The sequence below is a fragment of the Phasianus colchicus genome, chromosome 5 (assembly GCF_987193195.1).
Source record: "Phasianus colchicus chromosome 5, bPhaCol1.hap1.1, whole genome shotgun sequence".
Lineage (NCBI taxonomy): Eukaryota > Metazoa > Chordata > Aves > Galliformes > Phasianidae > Phasianus > Phasianus colchicus.
The window spans coordinates 18044468-18070540 of NC_143440.1; the positions used below are offsets into that span (position 1 = coordinate 18044468).

The window sequence follows — 26073 nt, forward strand, 5'->3', positions numbered from 1 at the left end:
GGAGGGCGGGCGGCGGGGAGCGCGGCGGCGATAGGCCAGCGCGGCCGTCACGATGGCAGAGTGGGAGGCGAGCGTTAGGTTTGAATTCCAGGCGGGTAGAGCTGCTGCGCGCGCGGCGGCGGCAGCCAGGGGAGCGGCGTGAAGGCCGGGCTGTGCGCGCGGGGGGCGGTTGGGGCTGAGGTAAGCCGGAGCGATGGCGATGGCAGCGGGCCTGGCGCGGCTGCCCGCGGCGTGCAACCAGCGGCTGGCGGAGCTCCTGCGGCAGGTGGACGACGTCGACATGGTGTGGCTGGAAGAGATCCACGAGGAGGCGGCCAGGATGTTCGGCAGGTAACCGTCCCCGCTCCCCCCGCCGCGCTCCCCTCCGCTCCCAACCGACGGCCCCGCGCTGAGTTGTGCCCCCGCCCGCAGCCACTACAGCGACCAGCCGGAGCTGATGCCCAAGACGCCGTCGCAGAAGAACCGGAAGAGGAGGAAGCGGCCGTCCGCGCTGCGGGGCGAGAGCCTGGAGCTGGGCAGGAGAAGGTAGGCCGCGGGCCCGGCCGTGTGGCGGGACGCCCTGTCGCGGGGCCGTCGTGCTGTGGGCCGTTCCGAGAGCTGGGGTCCCGCTGCGGCGGCCCCCGCCGCGCTGCTGTTAAAGGCCTGCCTGTGCGCTGGCTCGGGGCGCTCGTAGCCTAGCGGCTGGAGCGCGCCATAGCGCGGAGGTGCCCAGATGAAAGCGCGCCCTGCCTGCGAGTTGGTAATTGGCCCTCGCGGCCGTTTTATGTCTCCTGTTTGCTTTATGCCGCGGCTTTCCGATCTGCCGGGGGCTGCTTCCGTGGTTCTGGGCTGTTGCTGAATCCAGCTCTGTGCTAACGTGCCATCTCTGTTGTTAGATTATCTAGAAGGAGGACTAACAACCTCAAAGCAGTGTCCTCCAAACGATGTTCTCAGCGACTCCAAAATAAAGAAGACGCAGCACCACTCAGCACCGAGGCCCAAGATCTTTCAAGCCAAACTGTCTCTCAGCAGTTGACAGGATCCCAGGTTGCAGCGCCTGCCGACCGCTCAGAGGTCCTTCCTGAACATCTAGGAGAAAGAGTAGTTCCCGTAGTAGAAATCAGTGTCTGTGATCGCGTTAGTGCTGAGTTTCAGTTCCAGAAGTGTGCATCTGAACCAGCAGAGAATCACTCCACGAACCTCCCGCTGAGCTCCGATGACAAGTCTCCCAAGGAGAACAGTACCGCAGAGTCACAGCCTTTGCCTGCTGCATCTGAGCTCATAGTCCCTCATACCCCAGAGGCAAAAGGCTCAGGAAAGAACAAGAGTGCATTTAAGAAGACAGCAAACGCAGCTGATACTACAGTTGTTTTAAGTGAAGAGCCTGGGCTGGAAGAGGTAGATGACTCTGCTCAGATGCAAAAGCATAATGAGAGGGATGATAAAGAACCTCAGCGTACAACAGATAGCCCAGAAACTCCTACAGGTTCTAGGCTAAGCCGTCGCTCTGTGCGCAGAAGTTTGATGGGCAAACCTTCCACGATTCGTAGAACCTCACTGGCAGAGAAATACTCACTAGCCCGCAAGAGGGAAAGCACTATTCGGAAATCTATCGCCAGGACAGTGATCAAGCGTAAGGCGCCCCAGAAGTTATCTGTGTCCTCCAGTTCCGTGAATGGTAAGTTTGAACGTTACTGCATATGTGCTTTGCACTGTTTTTTGCTCATTTTGCCAACGTATTACTTGCACGAGACCATGGGACTGGTGTTTGCAATGGGCAGGAATCTACACAGTGGCCAACCACCCTGAGTGGTTAGGTTCTGTACCTGGAAAAGTTAATAGAGATGGGTAAGCCAACCTAGAGAACAGAGAATCAAAAGCACTGTGTGAGCTTGATGAGCTTGACCCTCAGCTGAACAAGATATGCTTGCCTACTTGGAATAATGTAAGAGAGGTGATCAGTCAGTGGCTGTTCTTAATGCAAACTCCTTGCAGTATCTTGTGCAATTGTACACAGCTTCTGAAGAAAGGTCATGTTAGTGGAGCTAGTTCTTTAGTTTGGGTGCAGCAGCTTAGCCAGATCTTAGATCTTTCTAGTTTAGGCAACCTTTCATTAAACGCCAGTGTTCTAACTGACTTTCTGGATACCTCTGTGAACGGAGGAACCTAGGTAATTGTTAATTGATGGGTTATAGCCTACAGATTCTGCCTTGTATTTCATGTGAGAGAACATGATTAACATCTGAGTTTCTGTGGTGATAGCTGGCAAACTTAAAGTGGCATCTGGCAAATGGGTTTTTTTGTTGCTAGTAGTCTTTTAGGAGGAGTTTGGGCTCCGTCTTGTTTTAAAGAAAACAAGGTAGCTATTGTGAATTAGCTGATTTTTAGAAATAATCTCTTCTGGAACCCCTCCTTTGAGAAGGAATTTTGAGACTGATCTTTGTAAATTTATTAAAACAATCTTCTAAGCTTAGTTTGCAATACAAGTGGGTTTCTGTGAAGGATGAACACCTGCTTGCAAAACAAGCTCTTGCAAAGCAAGGTAAATTACCAGGGTCGGCACTTACTACAAAACAAGATCACTTCCCTTAAAACTGTCAGAATATTTTGTTCTATCCCAGGATCGTTGTTCAGACAGGGGCCTTTAGGTCCCTGACACACTATCTTTGAAGGGACACTGAAGCAGCTTTTTCTCCCCAGTTTAAATGATTGGTCTGTGTTGTCTGGATCTGGATTACCTGGGAACCTTAAAGAGGACTTCATTTCTCTCCTCTGCACTGATTGACTTGACGGATCTTTTGCCCAGTCAAAATTTCCAAGTGTAAGGAGAGAAACTGAGGTGCTTCAGGCAGCTCCACTTGAGCTTAATATCTGACCACACTGCATAGGTATTAACTGACTGCATGGTATCCACCATGTCTTTGATGGATCATGTCTTGTGTATCCAGCACGTGTTTGCGTTTCCTTTGATAACACTGGGGTAGAAATTTAGGAGCAGACTTCATACTTACGCAGTGTCTGTCTGCATTTATCCCCCTCAGTCTGAGGTGGCATATCCATCTTATTAATTATTAACAGCAGTTTCCAGCCTGTGTTGGTTCTTAAAAGCTAGCTACCATTGAGCTAGCTGGAATGTATTACAGTCACAGCATGTGACTATAAATAATGCTGGTTTTGCTACTGCTAGTATCTGAATGTGGCCCTGCAAGATGAATCTGGGCCCAAGCCTAGCCACTCTTAATGTAAACACATTGAATATCACTTTTAACTCATCTGCAATTGAAAACAATTTTCTTATATTAAAATTGTGGGCAATGTTTTTTTTCTAGTGCTACTTGGGTATATTAAGCTGCCTTTGCTTGTAGTGGCATGCATTTGAATTGCAGGAGGCAACCCAGGAGGCAGAGCAGACAAGTCTTGAGAGAATCTTGCAAAGAATCTTGGCTTGTGCCTTACATTATAGTTTTGGCACCCTTTTTTCTTTTCCTCTAGGCTCGGGTTCTGAAGAGGTGCCAGAAGATGAAGAAACAGTTGTCAACACTGGGTGAGACTACTTCCAAGATAATTTTTTATCCTTAATATCATGCTTGTTTTTTTTTTTTTCTCCTCCAGTTGAATTCTTGATATAAAATGCTTGTGGATAACAAGTCATTTCATAGTTTCCTCAATGTTATTAAATGTAGCTACCTTTCTAATTTTTTTTCTAGACCTCCTCCTGTACCTCGTACCCCTCCAAAGCTGGTAAGTTTTGACAAGGATTTAAAAGCATTTCTCTTTGTGTGAACTCATTACAAAATATGTTGAATGTATCTCTCATATGTTGCTGGGAAATCGGGGAGTTCTGACCACATACAGTCAGATTCAGACCACTTGAATAAAGAAGACATAGGGCATTCAGCTCAGCCACATGCATGACCCTATACATAGCTTATATGAACAGACTGCAGAAAAGTCTGATTTTGTTTTGATCAGAGTCTTTCAGAATTGTCAAAATTAAAAAGTGAAGTTTTTGCTTGGAGAATGAGTACATGTGACTTGAAGCTTATTTCTATGTGGTGTTACAAGCTTGGATGCTTCCAAGCCAAGGCTAGTTTGGAAATTTATTTTTATGAGAGTTCAATCCTGAATTCATATCAGACTGTTAAATAAACTTATAATTCAGAAAAGTTTTTTTAGTGGGGCAGAGTTGGTACACTACTGCTATTTCTGTATTTTTAAAGCGCTTTTGACCTTTTCGCTAGTCCTACAGATTACTGAAAGGTTGTCAGTTCGTCTTAAGACAACGACAGAAATTCGTAAATATCATTCAGGTCAAAACATATCCCTCCTCAGTTCACACTGCCTTAGAGGAAGAAATCCCAGGATTATGTCAGTGTTTTGTTGAGAATCATTTTCAATAGGCAAAGGCTGAATTAATGGTGGAGCTCTGTGGCGTTAGAACTTCTGTAAGCAAGGATAGACTTACACATGCTTTTATGCATGTACTTTTCAGTAGATCTGCAAAAGTTCAAGTAAATTCAGTTCTTGTAGTGCCTATGGATTTTAGCTTGTCTGAGTTTCAGTTGTGGAAAAAGGTTACAGTGGAAATATGAAGAAGAAAAAAATGAACTGACTGCTTTGCAGAGCTGCGAGTGGAGTATCTGTATCTTTTGCTTCTCTACCCTGATGAACTTACACTATATGACTAGATTGTATTTGTAGTTGATCTATTCTTAATCCTCCTGTTTTATTTTACACTACTGCTGACAAGAGTGGGATTTTGTAACCCCTTTGTATGGGAACTGTTGTGTCACAGCCTGAACCACTGATTGAGCTCCTGAGGAAACGACCCAGTCAGCCCTGGGAGCACAGGTGAAGGCAATTCAGCTGTGTGACAGCTGAGAGAGGCTGCACCTCTCTTAGACCTCATTTAAAGGCTGGTTGCCACTGGGGAAGGGTCTCTGGTTGGAGATCCCTCCTTGGTGAAGCCTTCCCCTGTGAACCTGGAATCTTTTGATACAGGTGAGCAATCTTCTTCCCTTCCTTTATAGCACCTTTCTAACTGTGCTGGTGCTTCCGTCATCACATCTCTGTTGTAATGCCTTTCCCATTGTATTGATTGGTCCAACTGCTACATTGTTCCATTCTTAAGCTGTCACCAGGTTACCTTATCCTATCTGTCTAAGTTTTCTTAGCAGATCAAATATGGTTCGGTTCCTGGCAGTCTTCTTTGTGAGCTGTAAGCAGCATAAAAACATCAATACTCAGCACTCTTTGCAGAAAAGAAAATGTCTTTACGTGCTCCTATAGTCAAAGATAATACCTTTATACATGCTGTTACTTAGAGATCAGATTTTTCTCAGTTCTGCTCTCAGATTAATCAGATCTGTGTGCTTCTGCTGGCCCACCAGATGCTTCCTATACCTAGCCTTAGGATGAAACTAAAGAAGCACTTGCTGAATATAAAGCTTCCAGGCTTCATTTTAACTTTTTCTTCCCTGATAGCCTACCTGTTAGCCAAGGTAGATTTGAGGAGTGGAATTAATGTTTGTATTGCTAGTTACAGTGTAGATTTTGAATGCCATTACCTGTTCTCACAGACATATTACACCATTATCACACCAGAAGTAAATGAGTATCTGTAACGCCTAGAAAGGCAGACAGCAGTGTGTATGATATTCATAATGGAAATACATAAATCTAGGAAATAGCTGTTTGGTTTTTGCTATCTTAATCTTTCAGCATTGCTAAGTAGAATGAGCATTGTCTGATTCTTTGCCAGAACTCCAGTAAGCATAAACAGATTTCAAACTGGGAATGCTTTTGTCCTTAATAGGCTCAGTTTGTTCAGTTTAAGTAGTCAATACCCCATTGCTGATATTCACACTGTGCATTAACATCTGTGCTTCTGCTGATAACATCAAGGAATTTTCCAAGATGGCATCCAAAGCTATATTTTTCATAGCTGGTGGTTAGGACTTCACTCTAGGTGCTGGTACCAATACTTTGTAGTAGTACTCCCTGGTTATATTTCAGGCAGGGTCTGTGCTGGTATGACATGATTTCAGGGTCCAGGGAATGGTAATGAAATTGGTGAGGAGACCAGAACGCAAGTCTTATGAGGAGCAGCTGAGGCAACTGGGATTGTTTCCTCTGGAGGAGAGGAGGTTCAGGGGAGGCCTTATTGCCCTCCATAAGCTGACTGGAGGTTGTGGTGAAATAGAGGTCGGCCTCTTCTCCCACGTAGCAACTAGCAATAGGATGAAAGGGAATGGCCTCAAGTTGCCTGAGTTGGAGGTTCAGGTTGGATATCAGGAAGAACTTCTCTGAAAGAGTGGTGATGCACTGGCACAGGCTGCCCAGGAAGGTGGCTGTGTCACTGTCCCTGGAGGTGTTCAAGAAATGTATACGTGTAGTACTGAGGGACATGGGTTAGCGGGCAATGTTGGTGGTAGGTGGATGTTTGGACTAAATAGATATCTTAGAGATCTTCTCCAACCTTAATGATTCTGTGATTTTATGAATAGATTGTTATTCCTGTGCAAGAATTGCATTGAAACCTATTTGTTTTTCCTACAGGATTTCCAAGGCCTGCGGATGTCACTTCGCTCTCAGACTGTCAACAGAAATGAACAACAGCAGGAGACAAGCAACAACGGTAACTTCCAGAGGCTTTCCATGGCACTATTTTAAATAGTTATGACTCTGGGAGACTAGAAGGCTTGAAAGACTGGCTAGTCAATTTGAAAGCCCAATTTGGAAGACAAGGATTTGTTTCAAGAGATTGACAAGTCCGGCACAGAGTTTCTTAACTGTTATTTTCCACCCTGGGAAGTGCATGGAAGTGGTCTGTGATGTAATGAAGATATCAAGTCATGTGTTCTCAGGTTGAGAGAGAACCTTTATTTTGTATTTCTAGGTTTGTATGACACTGGTTATTTTTGAAAGCAGGCAAGGCCTTGATATGTGAAATGCATGGCAGGTGTTTTTTTATTTTTCTTCCAATTTTGCCTGGAGAGAGCTGTTAAATCTATTATCTGCTTTCAAAGCTGTCTCAGAAGGGATTTTTCGGCCAGAACTAACTGTTTAATGCTTTTTCTTTCAGAACGCGACTTAAGTAAGAGTGAGAAGACCCAGGAACCACCCCAAAGTGCCAGGTATATTCATAGAATCATTTAGATTGGAAAGTGCTTGTGGTGATCTGTAATCCAGTCTCTTGTTCAAAGTAAGTTCAACACAAACACTGTTAAATGGTGTAGTGGCAATGCTAAGTCATGGTTTGAACCAGTGATTGAGCACCTGGTGGGAAGGCAGGACCAACCCAGGGGAGTTCAGGTACATGGAATGCACCTGAGTGACTGGAAGAGGTGGAGTCAGGATCCACCCCTTCCCAGACCTCATTTAAGGGTTGGCAGTGGAGGCAAGGGGATATCATCTGGAGATCCCTGCTTAACTGAGGGCCTTCCAAGCCTTCTGAAAGTAAGCAATTTCTTTCTCTTATTTCTTTGCCTGCTTTTGTGACATCTGAGTGGATTCTCACTTGCTGTGGCCTGGGACCTTGCTGCTCTGTTGTCTTATTGTACTTTCTGTTGCATTACGAATGGCTTCAGCAACTTGTAAATATGAAACTTTTGTAATAAGTTTTCTCTCTCTCTACAAAAAGATGATTTATTTTTTATCTTCTATCACATTAGGAATTTTTACTGGATAACTATTTGAATATACTCCACCTTTTAATCTAGGGCAGTTTTATGACATTAAAAAAAAACTTGAATTTGAGACAAACAGGTGTTTGCAGTGTGTGATAAGTTGCATTTTTTTTCTCACAGGAGAAAGACAAGTTACAAAAGAGCTGTGGATCAACGCTATGACACCCAGCAAGCAGAAGATGGGGGGCTTTCTCCTCAGAGAAAAAAGACTCCATCCCCTCCATGTCCAGCTAGCAAAGTAAAATTCTTTTAACCCTGATGTACTTCAGCAGGAACTGTTTCTTACTGAGGCTCCTATGCATAATTTTTTTGTTATTCTCCTAGGTTGTACGTCCTTTCAAAACATTTTTGCACACTGTGCAAAAGAATCAGCTCTTAATGACCCCAACCTCTGTGGGGAGAAATGGAGTAATAAAGTCTTTTATCAAGTACAACACTCCTCTCCAACATGATCCCAAGGTAAGACACGACTGTCATAGCTACTAGAAGATGGTCTAAAGAGTGTCTAGATTAAAGCACAGAGCAAAACAAACTTTCCAACCCACATTAAACTAAGGAACAATTTCAAGTTTCCTTTTTAGATAAACTAAGTAAACTTGTGAGTACTCTTCTTCCTGAAGACTTCTAACTCAGACTCTAATCTTTATTTCTATAGCATTTCTCTGTGGTTTTAGCAACTAAAAGGGGAAGAGAAAGTGGTTTTCATTTCCCAGTTATTTCCAAGAGGATTTTGAATACTGCAGTTTCAGTGCATATAATTGAAGCCTGTAGATCCTATGTTTCACTTCTGGGACTCTTCTGATGAGTGAGATATTAGCAAGTCCCTCTTAAATCTAAGCTGCTGATATTCTGAGGTTTATCAGATCTTTGGGCTCCTTGTAGGAAGAAACATGAGCCTATCTTGAATCGAAGACTGCTGTGTCAGCGAGACAATGCTGGTATCTACACAAGATACAGCACAAATATCAAGGGAATGTAATTGCAGCAACCAGCTATTAGCAGAGATGGATTGCATGCTCTTCCTGTTTGCAGGTGGATGCCGTTAACTGTGCATTACCACTGTGAAGCTTACAGCATCAATAGGAGAAGCTCCTGCATGCCAAATAGAATGATTTTGAGAGGACTTAAGACGTTCTGATTCTCCATTTTCAGACAGAGTTGGTTTCCTGTGTTCTATTTCTGTAGAACTGTTTGGGCACTCTAGCAGCATTAGCAAGGACAGGAGCAAAGCTTCACTGATGCGCTTAGAGATGATCTAGAAACTAGCATGGCAAGCACAGATTGCTCCTACTACTTATACTCAATAACTTGCTTCCAAAATAAGGTAGTTCTAGGGCTTGTTTTTAGTTTCAGGAAAGCTAGAGAGGGAGAGGAGGGCATACTGCAGAAACTGATTTTCTTGTGCCTGTCTTATATCTTGGCAACCTAACATCTAAACTTCCATGTGTTGCTTAAAGCTCTCATGGTTGTGATGCTTAGAGAGTCTTGTATCAGAAGCCTATCGTTATTAATTAGTAAAATATTCAGCCTTTTATCTCACTGGTGTTCCTGCTGTCATTAGTGTTTGTGTTGGCAAGGGAGCTGATGTGATCAGAAAAGTGTCTTCTTAGTAGATCCTTTGTTGCTGTGATTTTGTTGGAAGTTTTGTTTCAGGTTTTGTTCCAGTGCAGGCAACTTCCACCTTAGGACTTTTTCCATATGGGGACTAAACACAACTAAGTAACACAAGAATAGTAAGATACATCTGTCAATTTTAAATTCTTCGGTTGGAGACTAATAACTACCAGTCTCAACATGGTTATTACTTCATGCTGAACTCCAATCGCTTGAATATTTGACCCTGTTTTTCAGTATGGTACTTGAACTGAGGCTAGAGGTATCATAATTAGGCATTTGCAGTATACAATCTGGTATTAAATTAGTTTATCTTAATGTTTTTGCTATGATTGTAGTGGTGGTTGGCTCTTGCTCTTGTAAGTGACAGCATACTTCAGGTTGAGTTAACTGGATTGTTTAGTAAAATGGGAAAAATCCCCTGTATTTCTGGGTAGGTGATGTATGGGGCCAACTGTGCTGCAAATGTGGTTGCAAACAAGCTGCAAGCACTCTGTTTAAATGGTGGTGGTTTACCAAGAGATAAAGCTTTGTGGGAAGCAAAGAAGCCAGTGAGAGCTCTGAGCTGAAGTAAGCAACGTGTTTCCTAGAGTACCATCTGTCCCCATCACTTGCTGCAGGAAGTTAATATTGTTGCCAAGCATTAGCACTGCTTTTTTGGTTCTCTTTACCAGTTAAATCACAGTGTTGTCTGTCTGCAAACTCTGTGAAAGCTGTCTGGACATTAAGAGCTGATAATTCTGTTCTAATGTCTCAGCTTCTTCTCATGCTCTCAAGGATTAACACTATTGCATTGTGTCCATTGCATTTATTCCTAGACCTCCATGACCACAGTCTACTTGAGGTCTGTTTCAGGCTTAATTACTGTCCCACAATTGTGGTTGCAGCTGCATTTCCATGGTGTTATATCTGGGTCCTTACCTCAATCTGGATAGGCTAAGGTGGAAAGAAACTCTGTCATATGGTATAGTCACATTTCAATTCATCTTAGGAAAAGGAGAGACAAAAACTGCAGGCTCTGAAAAAGAAGGAAGAGGCTGAGCAGTTAAGAAAACAAAAAGTGGAGGAAGAAAAGAAACGGCGACTAGAAGAGGCAAAGTTGTGAGTATAAGCTTTCTGTCTCGTCTGCACTGGGCCTGTTGGGTCCTGTATCAAAGCCATTTATCTTGCAGATTCCACATAGGCAGCAAAAATTCTTGTTAGTTTGCTCTCGCTGTAAAAACAGTATTGGATCTCATAGTATCTATCCAAAATGCTATTAAGAAACTAACATTTTTAGTTGAGTGCTTCTTCAGCTTTTTGCTTCAAGTTCTCTGCCTTAGAGCTTAAAAATATTGCCAGTTTTTAAACAGTTTGCTTAATTCATTGACTGTAACACAGCCCTAGATGTGTGTCTGCCTTATTTGAGTCTTTTTTAGGTCTATGGTAGGAACTCATCTAGCTGGGCTGTGCTGACAACATTGGTCTGTGTCCTGCAGGAGGCGAGAAGAACGCCTGCGTAAAGTGCTGCAAGCTCGGGAACGGGCAGAGCAATTGGAGGAAGAGAGGAAAAGGCGCATTGAGCAGAAGCTAGCTCTGTTTGATGAGAAGACAGAGAAGGTAAGGAGCATCCTACTCAGATCTTACTGGTGAGAATAATGAATATTGAAGCAGATGATGCTATGTGAGTGTGCCTTCCAGAAAGAGGAATGAAGGCTGCTGAAAATTCAAAGAATGGCCATTTAAATAAAGATGTTTCCATAAACATTGCACTCAGTGACTCCCTTTTTCTTGGTTACAGTAAATGGCAGATAAAACTTTATTTTCTAGAGTTATGAATTTAAATGTGGTTTAATAGGAATTTATTAAATGGATAGGAAAACAACTTCAAATAGATAAAACCAACCTAATCATTTTATCTATTTGAAGTTGTTCTCTGATCTGATTAACAGATGAAGATGTGAAAATAAGCATACTTTCTCCACACCCCTTCTGGTATCTGAGATTTTCAGACGGTTTATGTATGTGACCATAACAGTCCTTTGTCTGCTTTCAGTATTTCCATCTGCCTTATTGATTTTCTGCTTCTTAGAATAAATTCTTACGGCTTTTGTAGTATTAGTATTAGATTTCTACTTCCAGAATAGAATTTATATCTTCCTGCACAGATGCAGAAGAGGATGTAGTTGTGAATACCCTCTCCCTGGAAGCATTGAAGGCCAGGCTGGATGGGACTTTGAGCAACCTGGTCTAGTTGGGAGTGTCCCTGCCTATTGCAGGGGGTTGGAACTAGATGATCTTAAAGGTCCTTTCCAACCCACACCATTCTATGATTCTCAGAAGATTTTACTAAATATTACCTTTTTAAAATAGAGCATAGATCTCATCGACTCCTAGTGGCAAAAAAAGGAAGTCTATTTCATACGAGGGTGGAAGCTTTGTATTTTTAAGACATACTGCCACAGTGGTTCACACCACAGAACGTTGTTCAATCTGAAACTTAAGTATTCATCTAGCTGTGTGCGCTTTAGGTACGGGAAGAAAGACTGGCAGAAGAGAAGATAAAAAAGAGAGCAGCTGCCAAGAAAATGGAAGAAGCAGAGGCCCGGCGCAGGCAGGATGAAGAAGCCAGAAAGCAAAAAGCACTGCAGCAGGTTTGTGCTGGAGCCCATCTTATTGTCCTGCATACAGTTAAAATAGCTGCAGTTTGCTGTGGTCTTTGTAAGCAAGGAATGCAGCAGGAATGCTAAGATGAACCGAGTGAAAATTGGTGTGAAGAGACTGTTTGTTTTCAAAGCTCTCCACAGCACTGTGCTTCTTCCAGCACTATGCCGTGAGCTGCTAGTGATGTTTGTAACCTGCATATCTTCTGCTTCTTACTGAGGACCTTCATTTATAAATTAGCAAGTACTAAATTCCTCAGTTAACCTTGTCTATTAGAGTATGGTGGCTACTGGGCCATTTAGGATACAAGTAGAAATAGCTGAAATGCATGAAAGCACTGGGGTTGTAGCTTTTTGTTTCACTGCTGTACTGTGATATATGCCAAAAACTTACGTCAAATAAGGTGATCCTGATTCTTTGGAGCCTATTCTTGTACAACGGGGAGTAATTAGTTGCCTTCTGCTTAACAGGAAGAGGAGGAACGTCGGCACAAAGAGCTAATGCAGAAGAAGAAAGAAGAGGAGCAGGAACGTGCCAGGAAAATTGCTGAGCAGAGGCAGGCAGAACAGGAGAGAGAAAAACAACTGGCTGCAGAGAGAGAGCTGGAGAGGAAGAAGGAGCAGGAGAGAATTCAGGCAGAAAAGTAAGATAAAATATCCATTTATGTACCAAATTCTGTGCTGGGCCTTTAAAAAGCGGTAGGAATGCAGGCCTAAGTACTGATGAGCTATTTTGCACTGGGCACTTCTAACAATTGTGGGTTACTTCACTGTTAAGTAGTTCTGAGCTCAGAGTAGAAGTGCCCTGAATAGGTGGGGTTTGCAGCAGTCTCTGTGGATATTAAAGATACACATTTATAGTTTTGAGTGTAATAGTCCATTATCTTGGTTCTCAGGCAACGTGAACAGCAAGAGAAGGCAGCTCGTCTGCAGAAGGAGGTATTGGCTGCTAAAGAGCAGCTCCAGAAGGAGACGGAGAAAAAAGAAGTAAGTAGATGTGGCTCTGACTTCTGCAGCCACTTACTGTTAGGAGTGGTTGGGCTATGAAGTTAAGAACCCTGATTAGCACTACTCTGCTTTTGATGTTGAGCTAACCTGAAGTGCTTTTGGTCCAGCCACTTCTCTGTCCACTTCAGTGCGAACAGAAGGTGTCCTTCTTGTCTAGATATCTGTCCTTTCTTCTTATTCTGCTGTAACACATACTGAAGTCTTTGGTTCTCCCAGGTGTACTGTACTTTGCTTGATATCAAATAATTGATCCCAGACTTTTTTCAGAAACAACATCCCAATTTTATTTTGTACACTTTCAGACAAAACAAGAACAGACTGTAGAGTTCATGAGATTTTTTTCTGCAACAATAATTCACACATAAATTAACTAAACAAGCATCTTTGTTCATTGTTCACTGGCAGCAGATATCCTACTACCTTCAAGTAGCTGAATTCCTTAGTGCTGATCCCTATGTACCCAGGAAGGTTCTCATATGAAGGTGGTAAACCTATGTACAACTTGTCTAAGACATGGTGGGATTTATCTCACCCAGTACTGTTTGAGTTAGCAGTCTCTGTTTCCTTTACATCCAGTAAGAATGTGTAAGGTCAGATTCCTTTGGCTTGTTCTGGATGGGATCTTTAGATTTTTTTTTTTTGTATGTCAAAATTGTGGATCCTTGAGTTAACCCCATAGGTTAGTAGTTAATAAGGTAAACTTAAATTCACTTTTGACATCGGCTTGCCAGAAGGAAGAGCAGTTGCTAGCAGAGATGAAGAGGCAGGAGCAAGAACAGAAGAAACTACCAGAGGAACAAAAGGCTAAAGATGTAGCCCAAACACAGCACCTAGAAAACAAAGAGGTAACTGCTCTCTGGTGAAATTTCTTTAAGGGATCGCATCGGAGAACTTTGATTCCAGCACTGGCATGCTGTTACTGTGAGCAACAGTACCTACCTTTTTTTTTTTTTTAATTCCCTTTCAGTAATGAAGGGATGCTGTAAACATTTTCCTTAGTTACCTGAGGTCAGCTCCTGGTGGCCTTGAGTACTTAAATGACTTTGGAGTACTGACAAGGAGGGAAGGGAAGCAGCAAATATTTTCTAGGATTTTTCTAACTGTCAGAATAAGGCAGTAGCTGTTTATGTTATCTTGCCTTCTCTAAACTTGCTTAAAATACTGAGCCTTGGAGGCAGCAGATATACTGAGATAGTTGTATTTAATCTCAAAACTGGAACCAGCCACAGGATGGCAGCAGAGCATGTGGAATAGTATTGCATTTGTGCTGCACTACCAGTGAAATGTGAGATTATGTTGATGAATGTACACAGTAAACATGAAAGACAAATAAATGCATGGATCTTTATCTCCTTGCAAAGCTGTATAATTTAATCTTTAAATGCAAAACAAACAAAATATAAACTAACAGTAATGTATACAGAGCCATGAAAAAAGCACGCTGGGGGGAGCACATCTGTTTCTAGCTCTTTAGAGATGCTTGTCTCTCTTATTAAGACGTGACTTAAGTTTTGTGGTTGGTGAAATTTACTGTTTCAAGTTTTTTTTTTTCTCGACTTGCATTTTTCTCAGTCTTACTGTTTCCTTCACAAATCATAATACAGTTCATTCTGAGATGGTCATTTCCTGTGCAAGATAATATTTTGTTTAATAATATTAAATGCCTGGGTGTTAAGTTGCAAAGTACTTACAGGACATCTCTTACTTAGCTCCAGATTTGAGGACGTGACAACTCTATTTAAAGTTCCTTATTTTGAGGGAAACTGTTTTATCTGTATTAGGATGAGCATATTACCAGCTTAGCTATGTCATAATTAGCCAATTAAGTGGCCTAATTAAACAAGGGATGGCAGTACAAAGTCAAAATAGCGTCAAAACTTTATAATTTGGGTGAAGTTCTTTGACTAAAACTTCAGAATTGTCAAATTTTAGGTTTCAAAATTATCCAGTACAGCAAGGGGGAGTACCAGGATACTGTAAGCTACAAGCATCTCATTACAACTTGGAAATGTAGCAATACTGTTGCATCTAACATCTGATTATATGTTCATCTTCTAGAATTCACCTGCCTGCAATTCATACCAGATGACTCCACAGTACCATAAAGAGCCAAAGCCCCCCAAGATAAATCCAAACAACTATGGAATGGATCTGAACAGTGATGACTCTACTGATGATGAAAGCCAGCCTCGCAAACCCATCCCTGCCTGGGCCAGTGGTACGTATTAGCAGGTTATAATCTGTCCTGAAAGCCTCCAGCCATCCCTGATGCAGCTTTGTTCCAGTGGATAATGGTGGTTATAAGATTTAGCCTCTTCTGCCAACTGGGAGCTTTATGGAGCAGCACTGGGGAATAACGTTCTTTTAAACCACCTTAGCACCGCTGCTAGTGTCATTTTGCCAGTGTAAGTGGAAGAATTGTGTATTGCTGCTCTGAATTGCACCTGGAAGTGTGCTTGACCGTGTAGTCTACAGAAGCTGGCTGTTGTTCTGCTTTCTGAAATACTTCCATTATTTTCTGATATTCTGCCTATCCCAGGGAGACTAAGAAGTTAGTGTGGATACTGACTGTACCTGTAGGAAGAACAGCTGAGAAACCTTGTCCCTTCCTGGCCAGAATTCAGTACGTTCTCTCCCACCAAAAAACCTGTGCTGAAGCTTTAGGCATAATCAAAGTGCTTTAAAATATCAAATGTTACAGGAGTTTCTCATGTTGCAATATTGATGTGATTAGAAACAAAGGGAGCAGGGGCACACAGCATACAGTCTACATAGCAATTTCAATGATAGAAAGTAATGATAACTCTCTAATCTTTTCTTTCTCCAGGGAATCAGCTTAGCCAAGCAGTAATCCGCCAGTACTACAACCCTCCCAACGTTGATGCACTCTTTGGGACAATCGTAAGCCCCAAGTTGGAGGACATCTTTTACAAAAGCAAACCACGCTACTTCAAGCGCACCAGCTCTGCTGTGTGGAACTCTCCACCGTTTCCAGGTGCCAAATCGGTTCTAGGTCTGCCATACAGCCTGAAAAAGTACTGAGGTGGACAGTAGCTGTCTCCTGTGGAGCAATATTATGCATTTTTGTCTCTCTAGATGAGAAGAGAGTTACTATTCAGTATCCCTAAATCTTTAGGCACCGGCATTGAATGAATGTCAGCTCTGACTGGGTCTCTTGCATTTTCTGTTTTGGAGGCTTGTTTTTTTTTTTTTACCACTGAGCAAAGTTGCAGGCTTTGGGGAGATCTTGCTTCTGAACAGGGCATTTCCTGTTTCCTTCAGCTTTAAGTTGGCAAAGATTTAGACTTACAGGTCATGAGAATGTGTAATCTAAAGCAAATGTGATTGTTCTCTTCAGCCAAGCAGGCCTGGCAGCTGATGCATGCAGTAGGGAGAGGTATGTCAGTGCTTTTCCTGCCTCTCTGTGGCTGAAGTCAGAATATTGTACAGCTAATGACCACTGCACGCATCTTGAGTCAAGTCTAAAACACTACTGATGTCCTTAAGAATAAAGATATTAGCAGCCATGGTCTTCATCTCCTGCAAATTGCAAAATAATTTGGTTTTGTTTTCATTAGTATGCTCTGCATCAATACCAAATGCATTTATGTGCATAAGCTTTGATGATGATGATGTTACTGCAGTTCAGGAGGAAATATTCTGAGGATCTTAATGACCTTTCTTCTGCTGTTGGAGAGAGATGTGACTCTGGAGTTAACCATGTCTCCAGGAACACCCAAAGTAGCATAAGTAATCTTTGTATTTCTAGCAGTCTCTCAAATAAATTATACAAAGGTTTGGATATTTTTTTCTCTAATTTAAATTCCGTGTTTGTGGCAGATTGGATTAAAAGGATGTTTTTATTTAGCTTTAATCCTTGTCTTGCTCTTTTCTCCCCTTAGCTATTTCACTTAGTCAGCATCAAAGCTGGTTTTATTTTTAAGCCTTCACTTTGCACGTCTTGTTCAGTAAAGCAATATCAAGACTGTTTCCTCATAGCAGCAAAATACGAGCTCAGAATTTCAGCTCCAAGATCACTTTGTGTTCTAGTCTACAAGTTTCTGTATAGAGAGAGCAGAAGTCCCAGTAGGGCAGTGACATTTTTCAAGGAAACAGTTACATTAATTTCTATAGGTTGCTGCGGAAGCCTGTCTTCTGCAAAGTAGGCAAAATATATGATTCTTACCTCAGAAGCTTTTTTTTTTGGGGGGGGCTTGATTTTTAAAGATTGGTGAGTGTTCATGGCTGCAACCTTAGTCAGTAGACTGAGAGCACTGTACATACAGCTTGGTCGCTGAAAAAAAAACAACAAAACTCTGGAGATTATGTAACATGTAAGGAGAACTGCATATTTCCTTGTGTATTAACTGTTCTTCAAATAGATATCTTTAAAATGTATATTTATACTTATAACATCTATCAGTTTTGTATTTGCTATTGATGAGTGTGTTCTGTGAGATGATTGTGCTTTGATAAATGTTCAGTAGTTTGAGTTTTGTACTATCATCTTAGAATGAGAAATGCTTGCTTGAAATGACAAACAGTTGAATGCTATCTGAATGTCTGACAGTTTGATAAAACTTAAGTCATCTCTGGTTCTTGTCTGGACTCATCACAGCTTTTTATCAAAAAAAATGTACAGTATTTTGGAACCTGTCCTTCTGGGTTATATTTTACACTGTTTCCTTGAGATAAATGCGTGTTGTCTGTGAAGAAATTCCTCATACAGCAGAAAAGACTCATGATAAACCTGCAGAATTTGCTGAGCAGTTTACTGTTGTTTTGTTTCTGGGAACTGGAAAGAAGACTGTTTGGTATGATGATGAATTCCCAGAAATACATTCCGGTAATTCACAACAATATATCTATCTCTCTCTGTAAGTTCAGAATTGCTGTTATCACATGGAGCATGAACTTCAGCCACAATATTCAACCACAGTGCTAGTATTTAACAACAAGCAAAAACTCCACAAGTAGAAATTCTAGCCAACTACAACCTAAAGGTTTTAAGAAAGCTATTTTGGCTCTTGGTTTCAGGTATTTTTCTTAATTCTGATTCCTGCTTGCTTAGGCAGTATTTCCTGAGCTCCAAGTGCAAGTGTTTTATGGTGCTGTCTGTTTCTAGGTTCTCATGGGACCCAGAAATGAGCTTCCTTTGGAGGCAGTGCTTTGGTGAATGCTGATCTTGTAGTCTGAATTTCAGTAAATATTATACAGGCGTATTTTTGAAGTGAAGGCAGTCATGTAAAAAAAAAAAAAAAAACAAAAAAAAAACAACAACAAACCAAAGTTATTTCTGCTTCTAAATTCTTAGTTACAGGCAGATTTTTTAAAATCAATTCTTGTGTTCTGTAGTCTGTTCTGATTTTATATAACAGTTTAATAGAAACAGAGATGACAGAATGGCCATGTCTACCTACCCTGTCAGTGCAGGTAGGGACCAGCAGGTATCCAGAGAAGTGTAAGCATGGAGCAAGCATGCAATAGTATTTCCCAAATGAGTTAACTTGGCTGTCAGTGATTTACAGTGCTTTTTTCAACTGTAAGGACAAAGGAAGGGGAAGGTGGAAGGCACAGAATCAGCTGTACGCTGTCTATACTGGTATTGTTTCCTTGGAGTTGCAGAAGATAGCTGGATTCCATGATATAAAACAGGGAAACAAGATTACTGCAGCACTGCAAGACTGTGGTCCTGTAAGTTTGTAGACGCGGGTAAGTCCTATCTATGGAGAGGATTACACAGGAGATATAATACAGGAAGGATAAGGTGATACTCTCCATCACAGAACTGAGGGGCAGGCTCAAGATTTTAGGACAATGTCAGCCTAAATCTTCTAGAGTCTAAGAAATGTAAGTGCCCTTGAGATACTGGAATATTTCCAATTACCTATCAGTTTATTACTTGTCTGACAAATTCAAAAAAGATTGGGTATGGCAGCTGCTAATGTTCTTTCTAGCCACACTGAGTGTTACAGACACCTTTGTGAAAAAGGAATACTGGCAATTTAAGAAGCCAAACAGTTGAGAAAGCAAATTATTGGCAAAGAGAGAGGTCATTTCCAGTCTTCACAGACCACTTAAACTTTGTAAGAAAGATAGTATTTATAACTGATTTTTACCATTCTATCTTGACAATGATGACATTTTGACCTTGAGAAGAACCCAAAGCAAGCAAAGGACTATTACTGAGCCACTTTTACTCTTATACCACCAACTTCATCAAAGTTATGAGTTTTGCTTCTCTCAGATACTTCACACTCATCGTTGAAGGTAAGCAGTGTGTGCCTTCTTGCAAACTTCTACAGGTAAGTAGAGAAAGCAGCTAGCTCTTTTGAGAGAAGCGATTGTGGTCCAATTTTGCTTAGAATAAGTGAGTAGAGGGGTAGGAGAGGGGCTTTTACCTCTCTTGCTTTACCTTTCTTGCCATACCTGCTCAGCAGAATAGGACTGGTTTAGAAATAGGAACCAGGACCTCTCAGTGCAGTTTCAAGATAATACAGGCATGTCAAAACATTTATTTAATGTCTTTTTACAGGTGGGATTCTGAGCCAGGATCCATACCTGTTTCCCATTTGGGTTCAGAGGTGCTGAAAAGCTAAGTTTAAGGAGCTAGCACTATTCAAAATCACTTTTAGGTGTGCATGAGAGCTTGGTGTCCCAGCCAAAGCCGTACCCTTCCCCTCTGTCTCTTTACACTAACTATTTACTCTGGCGTTCCCTTTCCTATATTAAATATCTGAATATGCTTTCTCCTTAGAATGAGAATAAATCTGGTTGTGTGTTCATTGTAGCTAATGCCTTTCTTGGCCTCCCCTTTGTAGGAGGAGGGGCTGACTAAGGAGAATGGCTCTGTCCAGTGTAGGCCGCTATTTCCTGGGTACAAAAGCAGCAGCTGGTGGCTAAGCTTGAAGAGATCACAACTGTGAAGAAAATGGAGCCACTCTGGAAGCTGGCTGGGGATTAAAGGTGTGCTGTGAAGTGTTTAGCTCTCAGGAAGAGAGAGCATTGCAGCAGTGGCTATATCCTTTGAGGGGGTTGGTAGTCTTGAGTGTGAAAGTATTTCCTGAAGATCTGAATGTGGACTGTCATCTTCCCAGGTTGAAATGGCAGTGGGAAGAAATGCTGTGTGCTGGTGAAATCAGCATCTCTAATTTCTTCTTGTAACTTTCCATTTCCAAGTGCCAAGAGCTTTCTCCACCTGCGGCTACCTTTTGGTGCAGGTGGCTGCCTGTCCTCTACAATAATTGTTTGCACTGCACTACAAATGGACAGCTAGAACAACAAACAAATGAACAATCCTTTTGGAGCAGGCCAAACCAAATTCTGCTGTTTCTTGCCTTGAGAGTGTTGCGTTTATTGAGCCCTGTAACTTAAAATGCTTGCTAAGAAGATGGTTTTAAGTCTTTGCTTGTGTCCTGTAGGAAGTTCAAGCTTTTCTCTTACTGCACTTTCTCCATCCCATACTGCTATTTCACACACTGTGGGAAGTGCTGCACAAATCAGGATTTGGCTTTCCCATGTCTTTACTCTGGCCTACTCTGACCAATGCTTGTACCACAGTGCTTTTAAGACAGGAAAGACATTAGTGGGCACAACCAGACTTGATTCTAGACTTAGTTGTTGTAAAACTTAGTTGAATCTTTCAGTGTTTGGATTCTAAATCAGAATTGGAAAGTTAAGATGTTTATCTGCCTGCTTTCTAGCTTGTCCAACCTCCACCAGTGAAGAGAGACCCCAACAAAGTAGCGTTCACTGCTTGCTTTTGCTTACTCTGGCGTTTCCCACAGCAGGTAATTCCTTCAGCAGAACAGCAGCCCTCCATGTCTCCTGTTTCAGTGGCTTCAATGCTCTCCTGTCTCCTAAATTCCCACCTACTCACTTCTCAGCTCCTGCTGTTGTCACTGTTGTCTGTCTGGTGTTGCTCTTGGCTAGTGCCATGTTCCTGGGACAAGGGTCCCATTTGGGACATTCAGGCTATGCTGCTCACTGTTCAAGTGAAGGGGATGATGACAGCTCACAGAAAGGCTTTGCAGGCCTGTAAACAACAAAAAATGTTCTTCCATCCCCTAGGTTCTTATTTAATAAGATGAAGTGGTTCTTATTTCATGAAATGAAGTGATACATTTACCTTGGGTAAAAATGCAAAGCCAAAGATAAGGTATGATACACTATGGCTGCAAAGCACTGTTTTGTAGCATATAAAAGGCTTTTAGCATTTCAATTCTCATGTACAGATGCACTGGGTCAGGTTCTGCAATGGTTACAAACAACTCGCCCAAATTACCTCTCCTCCTGTCTGTGCATAGCAGTGTTCACCCATATTCACACAACACAAAGCAACTATTTTGCTGAACTCATGGGTCTTTGGCATGATTACACCCAGCAGACAGCTCCCATGACTTTCTACTAGCAAGGAAAATGCCATTGGGAAAGACAAGCTGGGTGTAAAGACTGCAGGTGGTCAAAATGAACATTTATTGCTGACAGTATAAAATATGTTTCCAAGTGACTTTTAAATCAGAGGAAGAAACTAATCTCCCTGCAGAGCTTTTGCTGGGACTGCGATGCCCTCTGTGCAGTGACCACAGGCAAGAAAACTCCCATCTTCAGAAAACTGGCATGTGCTAAAATGGGGTTAGCCCAAATTAAGTTACTTCTATGCATCTGTTTTGCACTTGAGTGAAGAAGCTGACCATACTTCATCAGCATGAGACTCATTTAAGTACTGTCCTTTTCTTACCAACCTTGATACTTTTTTCACAGTATCTGTCTCCAAACTAAGTGCTAAGATATATACAACAAGCCCATAGCTTTTTTGCTATGCTAACAATATATTTCCAGCTCTCTGTTCTCTACTATATTTTCAGATTTAAAAATAGTGGTTTTTCTGTCACCAAATGCATTTCATGAATGAAATGAAACTTGTCCAGCTCTTACCATGTGCAGAACTGTGAATCTTGGCAAGTATATGTCTACAAGCATTTATTCTGATTTCTTGTCCTAGAGGTGGATGAATGGAATGAGAAGTATATTAAATAACATACTTTTTAACAATTACCACATGCCATACATGTACCAATACCATAAACCATTGAGATGAGTTATAGTGGTATTCCTCACATTTAATTTCAGCAGCTTACAGTGCAGATGCCTCCACCTGAGGCAGTCATCTGAACTTAGTTTAGAGCCAAGGGTAAGGTGATTAATCAGGCCCTGAGGCACTGATGATCCTGACCAGCCTCAGCTGGGCTCTTCATTTCCAGTAAAGCTGAGCTGGGAGTCCTGTTGTTCCTTCTTTGAGCTCCATCAGAGTGCTGGGTCTCAGCTCAACTGCTTGGGGCTGGAGGTGCAGATCATCCCAGTCTATGGAGCAACTTCTTGGGTTGACCATGATCCATTTCAGAAGTTATGCATTCATGGAGGTGCATAGCAATTAGGGTTGAAAGGGAATTTAAAGATTATTTAGTCTAATCCCCTCCATGGGCAGGGACAGCCCCTCCAGATCAGGCTATCCAGGGCCCCCATACATACTAATCTTGACCACCTCCAGGGATGGAGCATCTGCAGCTGTTCTGGGCAGCCTGTGTCCTGAAGAGACCAGCAATGGGCATGTCACTTGGTTTAAGAGAACTGTCTCTGCTTCTATGGAAAGGAGGAAGAACCCCTTGATTTGTTCACTATGGTAGGGAAAGCTATTTCCCTGTGCGTTGCTCAATGAGAAAAAAAAAAACAAAACAAAACACATGCCACTCATGAATGGAGAAAAAGTGGTATTGGCATCTTTTCTCTGTAAATAAATACACCGTAGCTGTGAAGGTAAGGCTGCTTGACTGACATCAATGTCAAAGGAGGAGCACAGCCTGCTGCTTCCTGTATAAATGTCAGCTCTGCAGGAAGGTTCCAAAGCTGCTGGGCTGCTGTGCTGATCTGAGGACTGTGTGCAGCAGAAGCCGCCATGAAGCTGACAGTTGTTTTTCTGCTAGTTGCCCTGGCGTCTTACAGTTGCTCTCGTAAGTATGACTTCCATCAGTTTCTGCTTTCAACCTGACAGTTAAAGATGAAGCACTATTTCTCCTCTGCAACCATCCTAAAACCAGGAGTCTTAACAGATTTTGTGTTTTTGGGGTCTGAATTGCAATGGGTTGATAGCTGCAGTCTGGCTGTGATGGGTTCCTTGTTTAGGTGAGCTCTAATTGTTAATATCCCAGATGAGTTCTCCAGCCATGAAGGTACACAGCTTTTCTGGTTAGCCTCACTTATGCGTGAACTCTTTATTTTCCTGTGACCACCAGGAAGTGATCACCCTGAAGAAACATATTTCAACCAATTACATTGGCTCTGGAGAGACAGCTGCTGGAAACTGCACAACATCCTTTGTCTCTAATTGTCACTGTCACATTGCTGCCTGTTCTCATGTTTTTCCTTTCCAGCATCTGCTGCTTGCGATGTTCTGCGTAAGTTTGTGCTGTCAGCTCTCTATGACCCTTTGGATCAATACCTGGAGTTCATTGAGCCCTATGCAGGGGCTTCTCCTTCAGTCAGAACTGCTGCCACTCAGCTGAAGCTGTGTGCAGAGGATCACTCTGAAGAGCTGAAGGAGGCAAAAGTAGAGTTGATGGTAATTTGATTCTTCCTGACCATGGTTCTGTTCATTTATTTTTCTTGGAGCTAGACCAAAATACTATTCTAATGAGGACAATAGTAATTTTGAATGTACACCTTCATTTCCATCCTTCTCTGCTGAAGTGTCAGCATCATAATTGATTTAAAAGGGCTGTAAAAGACCTTTACTGTCCCAGCTGAAAGCTGGAAAGGGTGAAGTTCCTCTAGCAGCCTCCCACTCCCTACTGCTGAGCGCATGCTGGAGAAACCAAGCCCTGCTGGTTGGGGCTGAGGAGAAACTTCCCTACCTGGCATTGTGCCCAGAGGGGGGACCTTTTGGAGGAGATTTAGGGCAGGAGACCTTAGAGATGCAAGGGAAGAAGGAAGTTGAAGTGAAAATTTTGTGATGATTCCAGTGAAACAGGATAGGGAACTCTGCATTTTCCCTATGTATTTTTACCTTGTGCTATGCCTGCATACACTGTTCTTACTCTTTTATAGGACAACTTGCTAAAACGCTGTGAAGAGCAGGAATGATTCCAAGACCCTCCTTTGTGATGACTCCAAATGCTGACTGACCCTGTACTTCCATCTTCCCATTTTTCTCTATTTCTTGGACATGAATTTTCACACTCTAACAGAATAGAGCCAACTGTGTTATCTAGGATCTACAACCCTATCTTCAAACCACTTAGGTTTCTCATAAGAATAAAATAAAAACAGTTACTGTCTTTGCTAGTCAGTTTTCTTTATCAAATGTTATGATGATGATTGGCTTTGAGTCATCCTTACCAAGATTTGCTTCTCTCAAATACATACGTATTCACATTTACAGCTGTCATTAAGGAGAGATGATATGGTATTTCAAAATATTGCAGAAAGTTCCCAATGAAATATTAAGGCTGGGAGAACCACTGAGATAATTTAGTCCAACCACCAACAAAAAACCATTGCATAAAACTAATTCTTCTTGAAAAAATCCAGACAAATAAACAGGATGACTCAAGCAACACTAACAGCTGTCCTCCATCTATGCTCTATTGTACAGCTATGTGAAAAAAACTGATGTAGCACCAACATGTTTTGGAAGATTTTAAACCAACTTGTTGACTGAGGTATGGGAATAATGAAAATTGGTTGAGGTTTCCCCTATGAGGAAGGAATAGAAAGAAGCCTAGCAACCCTAACCAGCTGCCAGCTAGCAGAACTAGGTCTATAACTCAATAATTAGCTGGCTCTGCTGAATGTTGCTTCAGCTGGCCTTCAGCTGGCCTTTAATTTTTACCTTAAGAATGTGCTTCGCTTGTTTTTAGTGTAAGAGGGGCAAGGTGGTATTATTCCAAAGTTAATCAGCAAATCTGATTCAGCTGCCAGTTCAGGTGGAAGCAATCTCTTCATGCCTTAATGGTGAAGGTGTACATTTGGTTGTACAGCACCCGAAAAGCTATCTAGAAGAAGCTATCAAAAATGTCTTTGCTTGGTTTGTAGCTATTTTCACTCATGTATATCAGCTTTCTCTTTTTAATATGTCTATTGTCAGACCACAGACTGTGGTGCTTACAGAGGCACATTAGTCCAAGACACTATGAGAAGGGATGCTACAGAATAGAAGCAAAGAAAATGATAATAATAAAATAACAATGAAAACAATTACGCAAGAAAAGTGGCAGCGTGCATGAAGCCATATCAGAGGGCTGGAATTTGAGCTCAAAAAGTGCCTCAAATAAAATGACTAGATGAAGTGTATTGGATGCTGACACTGCAGAGAACAATCTCCCTGGTTGTGCTGCGCTTCCAAAGCCATACATCTCACATGTAATGTCAGCGTGAACTCTCACTAACAGAGCAGTATGTTCACTGTTCCAAGTCTAACAGCAGCAATTAATGAATGCAGAGGTCAACCACATTTTTCATCTATCCACTTCACAATCATGGCCTGGATCCAATCTTAGCACAGCTGCATGACCTGTTGGGACCATATCCCACATATATACCCCAGGTTTTTGCACTAAGCTACAAAGGTAGCTCTCCGGCATTCACAGCACAATGTACAAAAAAATGGCTCTCACTGCCATGAAGCTGACTGCTACTGTGCTCCTCGTCACCATGCTTTGCTGCAGCTCACTTGGTAAGTTTTGTCAATGAAAAATATTGAGTGGGTTCACAATGTGATGTATGTGCTCTGCAACGCAATGGGCAGTACCTGAATAGCCACTCTGGGCTCTCCTTTGAATGGATGGATTGATCCAGAAACAGCAACAATATAGCTGCATTACATTAGATGCTCTGTCCTGCTGGTTCTAGAGACTAGATGTGGAGACTCAACATTAGGCAAAATGAACCCAATGCAACTTTGTTTTTAATGATGGGTAACTACTACCATTACCTATTGTTTCCTCTAGGCTTGGTTCCTTGACACAAGGGTACACAATTTGATGCCTAATAACTGATGCCAAAGTGTCAGACAACAGAAAACAAATGTGGGGAAAGAAGTAAATTTGGGAGGTAAAAATGCAAATGCAAACAGAGATAATCTAATG

At 42.0% G+C, this 26073-nt stretch overlaps 1 protein-coding gene and 1 long non-coding RNA gene across 4 annotated transcripts; both read left to right on the forward strand.

The window, feature by feature from the left end:
* Positions 1–28: 28 nt before the first annotated feature.
* On the forward strand, positions 29–17526 carry INCENP (inner centromere protein). 2 transcript variants are annotated; one of them, XM_031593294.2, is made up of 17 exons: positions 29–330; positions 412–525; positions 876–1657; positions 3472–3523; positions 3687–3720; positions 6538–6616; positions 7064–7115; positions 7788–7905; positions 7992–8126; positions 10273–10382; positions 10760–10880; positions 11792–11914; positions 12395–12567; positions 12820–12910; positions 13663–13776; positions 14990–15149; positions 15759–17526. In XM_031593294.2, the coding sequence occupies exons 1-17, from the start codon at positions 194–196 to the stop codon at positions 15971–15973; spliced, it is 2610 nt and encodes an 869-aa protein (XP_031449154.2). In that variant the 5' UTR covers positions 29–193; the 3' UTR covers positions 15974–17526. The 2 variants fall into 2 exon arrangements, with proteins under 2 accessions (XP_031449154.2, XP_031449155.2); XM_031593295.2 differs by lacking the exon at positions 13663–13776.
* Positions 17527–18187: 661 nt separating this feature from the next.
* LOC149917778 (uncharacterized) lies at positions 18188–25127 on the forward strand. 2 transcript variants are annotated; one of them, XR_016466788.1, is made up of 4 exons: positions 18188–19897; positions 20635–22941; positions 23362–23549; positions 24035–25127. It is a non-coding gene; the product is annotated as an uncharacterized LOC149917778 (long non-coding RNA). The 2 variants fall into 2 exon arrangements; XR_016466787.1 differs by having other exon boundaries at positions 18188–22941.
* Positions 25128–26073: the final 946 nt, after the last annotated feature.

Excerpts from the sequence above, each read along its gene's own strand:
- INCENP (XM_031593294.2), top strand. The coding sequence starts at position 194 with ATGGCGATGGCAGCGGGCCTGGCGCGGCTGCCCGCGGCGTGCAACCAG. Across the intron at positions 7,116-7,787 it reads GAACCACCCCAAAGTGCCAG|GAGAAAGACAAGTTACAAAA; the intron begins GTATATTCATAG and ends TTTTTCTCACAG. Across the intron at positions 13,777-14,989 it reads AGCACCTAGAAAACAAAGAG|AATTCACCTGCCTGCAATTC; the intron begins GTAACTGCTCTC and ends TTCATCTTCTAG.